General features: G+C 44.7%; 1 protein-coding gene across 1 annotated transcript; it reads left to right on the forward strand.

The window, feature by feature from the left end:
- The first annotated feature begins 2326 nt into the window (after positions 1-2326).
- Positions 2327-2914, forward strand: LOC110944509. The gene has a single exon (XM_022186170.1). The coding sequence runs from the start codon at positions 2327-2329 to the stop codon at positions 2912-2914; it is 588 nt and encodes a 195-aa protein (XP_022041862.1).
- Positions 2915-6648: the final 3734 nt, after the last annotated feature.

Raw genomic sequence — 6648 nt, forward strand, 5'->3', positions numbered from 1 at the left:
GTATCTCAAAGGTTTAGGATTAGAAGATCCCAGTTTGATAATAATTTATATCCTAATAAAATCATTACTGATGCAAACCAGGATTCCAGTCTAGGTAGTTATCTTCACCATCTGAGTAAAACCCAAAGCTAATTCGTGTTCGTTAATTTAGTCAATTTAATTTAATTTAATTGCAAATTTAGGATTTTTAGAACCCGCCAAACATAAAAATAGTTAGTGTCGTGTCAGTGTCAGTCTAAATAGAGTCGTTAACGTAATTAATTAGAGTCTCGTGGGTTCGATATACGTACTTACTTAGCTTTACTAGAGTCGACCGGTTTAGTTGCCAGTTAGTAGTTTAGTCGAGTTTAGAGAGTCTAGAGTATTACTTTTGTGTCTAGATTAGATTAATTTTAGTTATTTTTATTAAACTACTTTTAGCACATCAAGTTTTTGGTGCCGTTGTCGGGGACTCTTTGGCAATTGCGTTGATTACTTTGTTTGGACTTCACTGATATCATACGTGCTATTTATTTGTTTGAGTCGTAGGATTCTAAATAATTTTAGTGTCATTTTATATTTTTGACTCTTTCATTAGAGCCGTCTTACTTGTTTATTGTCGGTTTTGCAGTGGATGCCCCATACAGGCTCGCAAGGACCACCGAAGCGGCTAACGGACATGCCTGTTTTTTCATCTTCAAGCTTTAAGGTTAGTACAACTTCTACTTCATCTTCCGCCTCTTCTGACTCTACTATCCAATCTAAACCACCAGCCTTTGACTTCACTCCGAAGTCGTCACCCCATAATTCCCCACCACCCTCCCGACCTCCGAGTCCTCCACCTGTAGTCCAAATGGCTGCAAATCAGACCGTCCACCAACGCTCCACCGCCGGTTTCACCAGTACGAACTCACCCATCACCCTTCCCGCCATTGATAATGAGAAATCCTGGCAAATCCCGTCTTACATCATGACCGCTATTTCCAACTCGTGTCAATTTCACGGTCGTGATGACGAGAATGCACCAGCTTACATCAACCACCTCACTCGCCTCTGCGGTACCTTCTCCATAGAAGGTGCAAACCTTGATGCCCGTTTCCTTCTAGTCTTTCCATTCTCACTTGGGAGCCGCGCAGCCACCCGACTTGATTCGCAGCCTACGGGTACGTTTACCACCTGGGCTATCCTTCTAGATGCCTACCTTGCCAAATACTTCCAGCCCGCCAAGGCATCTCGACTTTGTGATCAGATCCATTCGTTCCGGATGGAGCCTGACGAACCTTATCACTTAGCCTGGGAAAGATTCCAAACCTTGCTATCCCATTGCTCTCAAAACGGTCTATCTGATTGGGCACTTGTAGAAAAATTCTACAACGGTCTCACTCCCGAGACTCGAGCCCGGTTCGACACTTCGGTAGGAGGCCACCTTATGGGTAAGAAAACAGTGGCTGAATGCAATGACCTTTTGGAGAGTTTCGCACATTCTGACATCGATCATCGCACTACCACCAGGAATTCCATTCCTGTGTCTAGTACCCCCTCGGCCGGTCGAGGGATACACTAAGTTAGCTTGGAAACAACGGTAGCCGCGGCGATGGAAAACCTTGAGAACAAGCTTACTACGGAGATTCACGAGTTGAAGGCAAAGGTAGATAGGTGTGAGGTGTGTAGAGGAGGTCACAACACTATTGATTGTCCCACGCTCACTCTTGAGCAAGTCGAGTTCATTGCGGGTCAAAACCAAGGTCCAACGAACCCTTTCAATAACTCAAATTTTAGTTCGAACTGGCGTAGTAACAACAACACCTTCCGTTCTTCCGGTAACCCCCTGGTTTCCAAACAGGTTCAAATCAAAACAGGGGCAGGGTTATTATTCTAGTGGGCGTTCAAATCAGCAGGGTCAGTTTGGGGGTTCACGTTCAAACATTCAGGGTCAATATTTTGGTGGGGGTTCAAATAGGCAATATCCTAGCGGGGGGTCAAACAGTTAAGGTTCAAACAACCAAGACTTGGGTAGTGATCTAGATGATATTAAGTCTATGTTATCCCAATTGATTATTAAAGATCAAACTACTCAGAAAACCTTAGCGGTCCACGACCTCCTTTTGAAAAATCAATACCTTATGTTGAAGAATCAACAGTCCGCACTCTTAGATCTTCAGCAGTCTGTAGGTGGTATTTCTAGGCAGTTGGAAGAACAGCAGTAGTGTCACTTCTCGGGCAACACACAACCCAACTCGGCTCATCAATCCAAAGCAATTACCACTTCAAGTGGTAGGTCGTTAGGAGAGGCGTTAGAGAGAGAGTCGAGGATGAAGAGGAGGAACAAGTAAATGAGGATATCGAGATGGAGACTCCCGGTAAAGTGCACATTAAGCTAGACTCAGCAATTACCGCACACACCAAGGAGCCTCAAGTAGAGAAGAGCGTAGAAAAGAGACCGGTAGGGGTTAGGTCGTCACCACTCATTGATCATTCACGCGTCCCATACCCCGCTTGTCTTAATCATCAGAAATATGCTAAGGAATACGGTCAATTTCTGGAGATGTTCAAACAATTAAAAGTCAATCTCCCATTCATTGAGGCCCTTCAGTCCATGCCAAAGTATGCCAAATTCCTAAAGGACCTTCTTAAGCGTAAGGATAGGATAGGCGAGCTTTTGAATATTCCATTGACCGGAGGTTGTTCCGCGGTGGTTTTGAACAAACTACTGGAGAAACGAACCGACCCGAGCACCTTCATCATTCCATGCCTATTCGAGGGTGCTGTTACTCCCGCTCATGCTTTAGCCGATCTAGGCGCCAACATCAACTTGATGCCATTCTCTCTTTACGAGAAATTAGGGTTAGGGAAGCTCACTCCCACTCGTATGACATTGTCTTTAGCCGACCGCTTGGTCAAGTATCCACGTGGATATAGAAAATTTGCTCATTAAGATCGATAAGTTCGATTTCCTCGTAGACTTTGTTATTCGAGATATGGAGGCCGACGAGAGAGTTCCCATCATATTAGGTCGTCTATTCATTCGCACCGCAAACCCAATCATCGATGTCTTTGGCGACAAGATCACACTCCGTGCGGGCGACGAGATCATCACATTTGAGATCGATAGAGCTATGCAACACCCGAGTGGTAGAGATGAGGATAGTAGGCCGTGTCATTTCGTCTACTTTCTAAACTCATTCATATCGTGCGTCGATACGTGTCTCGAGTATATTAGTGGAGCCGACTTGGTGAGTGAGGGAGTAGTTGACAAGGAGGTTGAAGAAGAGCCCCAAGTACAGGAGGATGAGTTGTGGGCTCCCGAGACATTGGAACTTAAAGAGATTAGTGAGGAGACTGCTCCCGAAGGGATTCCACCGCCTTTAGAACTTAAGCTCCTTCCTTCACACTTAGAGTACGCATTCTTAGGAGAGAAGTCGAGTATGCCCGTCATCATTTCTTCTAAGTTGACAGAGGAGGAGAAGTTGAAATTACTCGAGGTGTTGAGGACACACAAGGAAGCACTTGTGTGGAGGCTATCGGACATAAAGGGGATAAGTCCCACTTTTTGCACACACCGGATCCTTATGGAGGAGGTTTACAAACTGTTGGTGCAACCGTAGAGGCGCCTCAATCCAAACATGCAAGAGGTGGTGAAAAAAGAAGTGATGAAGTTTCTAGATGCCGGGTTGATATACCCAATTTCTGATTTCGCATGGGTGACTCCAACTCAAGTTGTCCCGAGAAGGGAGGGATGACAGTTGTTATGAATGAGAAGAATGAACTCGTCCCATCACGCACGGTCACCGGTTGGCGAGAAGAATGAAAATTAAATGACGCCACTCGGAAAGATCATTTCCCGCTTCCGTTCATTGACCAAATGTTAGAGCGTCTAGTGGGGCAACAATACTATTGTTTCCTCGATGGATTTTCAAGTTACTTCCAAATCCCCATCGCACTGGAGGATCAAGAGAAGATGACCTTCACATATCCCTATGGCACGTACGCGTACCGACGCATGCCTTTTGGACTATGTAACGCTCCAGCGACTTTTCAGCGGTGTATGGTTGCCATCTTCCAAAATATGGTTGAGAGTACCATGGAGGTCTTCATGGCCGACTTTTCGGTTTATGGCAATTCATTCAATCAGTGCTTAGGTAATCTTGAGAGGATGATGAAGAGATGTGTGGAAACAAAGTTGATGCTCAACTGGGAGAAGTATCACTTTATGGTGACGGAGGGGATAGTTCTAGGACACAAGCTTTCCCGAGCTGGCATAGAAGTGGATAGGGCTAAGATAGACACCATTAATAGGCTTCCCCCGCCGATGAGTGTGAAATTGATTCGAATCTTTCTTGGTCATGCGGGCTTCTATAGGCGTTTCACTAGGGATTTTTCCAAAATCACATGCCCCATGACCCAACTCTTAGAGAAAGACGTTCCTTTTGTCTTCGATAAGGAGTGTCTCAAAGAATTTAAATTCCAAAAAGAGAAACTCGTGAGTACCCCATTCTTATATTGCCCGATTGGAGCTAGCCCTTTGAGCTCATGTGTGACGCGAGTGATTACGCGGTCGGTGCGGTTTTGGTGCAAAGATAGGAGAACCATTTTCACCCGATCTGCTATGCGAGTAAAACTCTCAATGATGCCCAAGAGAACTACACCACCACCGAGAAGGAACTTCTAACCGTCGTGTTTGCATTCGATAAGTTCCGTTCATATCTCGTGCTCTCAAACACAATCGTTTTCACCGATCATTCAGCTTTGCGTTATCTCTTATAAAAAGAAAGACGCTAAGCCTCGTCTCATATGATGGATTCTCCTACTTTCCGAGTTTGACATAGAAATTAAGGATAAGAAAGGAGCGGAGAATGTCGTGGCCGATCATCTTTCACGATTAGAGGATCCAAGTAGAAAGGAGATTCATGAGGAGGCGATAGGAGATAGATTCCCTCACGAATCCATTGATTTTATTGTGGCTGAGAAAGAAGGTATGCCACGGTTTAGCGATTTGGCAAATTACCTTGCAAACGGGGTTGTGATGAAGGATATGAGTGCCCAATAGAAGAAGAAGCTTTTTCGGGATGCGAGAAAGTTTATATGGGATGACCCGTACCTATTTAGGATAGGAGGAGATAGAATACTTAGGAGATGTGTGCCGAAAGAAGAAGGGTTAGAGATCCTTAGGCATGTTCATGAGGGATTAATGGGAGGTCACCATGGTCCACACACTATCGCACAAAAAGTCTTTGATTGTGGTTTATGTTGGCCTTCAGTAGTTCAGGATGCCTTAGAGTTTGTTAGGAAATGCAATGCATGCCAACGTACTGGCAATATCTCATCCAAGGACGAGATGCCCCAAAACCCAATCCATGTTCTTGAAATCTTTGATGTGTGGGGCAACGACTTCATAGGACCTTTCCCCTCCTCTAGTGGGAATAGGTACATCCTCATGGCAATCGATTACATCTCTAAGTGGGTTGAAGCTCAAGCTTTATCTACCAATGATTCCCGAGTGGTGGTGAGACTCCTTAAGAAGTTATTCACGCTCTTCTGTACACCAAAAGACATCATAAGTGACCGTGGCACTCATATTTGCAATGTCGTGATGGAGAAGGCATTAGAGCATTACGGAGTTACACATCGTTTGTCTACCGCATACCATCCTCAAACAAACGGTCAAATTGAGAACGCAAATCGAGGGGTGAAGAGGATCTTAGAGAAAACGGTAGGAATAAGTAGGAAGGATTGGTCGGATAAGCTTGATGACGCATTGTGGGCATTTTGTACCGCCTACAAAACACCCTTAGGTACCACTCTGTTCATGATTGTATATGGCAAAGCGTGCCATCTTCCTGTGGAATTAGAGCACCGAGCGCTTTGGGCTCTTAAAACCGTCAATCTAGATCTTACCGAAGCGGCTAGGAAACGTTTCTTCTAGATTCATGAGTTAGAAGCGCTTAGAGATGCGACGTATGAGTGTTCGTGAAGTATTAAGGAAAAGACAAAGGCGTTGCATGATAGGAGGATTAAGGGGTTGAAAGCATTTAAAGCCGGTGACAAGGTACTTCTATACAATTTGAGGTTTAAATTATTTCCAGGTAAGTTGAAATCCAAGTGGGCGGGGCCATACATGATGAAAGAGGTGTTTCCGTATAGTACCGTAGAGTTACTAAATGAAGCCGACGGATGTACTTGGAAAGTGAATGGCACAGGTTGAAGCACTATTTAGGAGGGCCGATCGATACCGCCGAGAAGGAGGAAACTCCTCTCGAAGACCCTCCTAGCATCACCATTTAGAGTCGTGAGTGAATTCTCAAGTGTACAGTTTTTACCGTTTGTATCGAGTCGTTATTTGAGTCATTTCGTAGATTTTCGTGTCTTTGTGTGTTTGAGTATTTTGCAGGAAATCATTACCGACGAGGAGTGAGAATTGAAGAGAAAACGGCATTTCAGGTAAGTCCCAGTGTTAGAAAATATTTGGGGTGAGTTTTAGGTGGTTTGGGAAAAACAAGAAATTTTTCTAAGGCATGGAAGCCTTCAAAATCGCGAAACTTTTTGTTAAAAATGGACCTTCGCGTCACGCCACGACACATACCTTTCACCATCGCATAGAGCTAGGCCCCAGGCCATTTTAAGTTGAACTTCAAGGGCTTCGCGTCGCATGAAACTAACTCACCACCACCG

Source organism: Helianthus annuus, chromosome 6, assembly GCF_002127325.2.
Source record: "Helianthus annuus cultivar XRQ/B chromosome 6, HanXRQr2.0-SUNRISE, whole genome shotgun sequence".
Taxonomy (NCBI): Eukaryota; Viridiplantae; Streptophyta; class Magnoliopsida; order Asterales; family Asteraceae; genus Helianthus; species Helianthus annuus.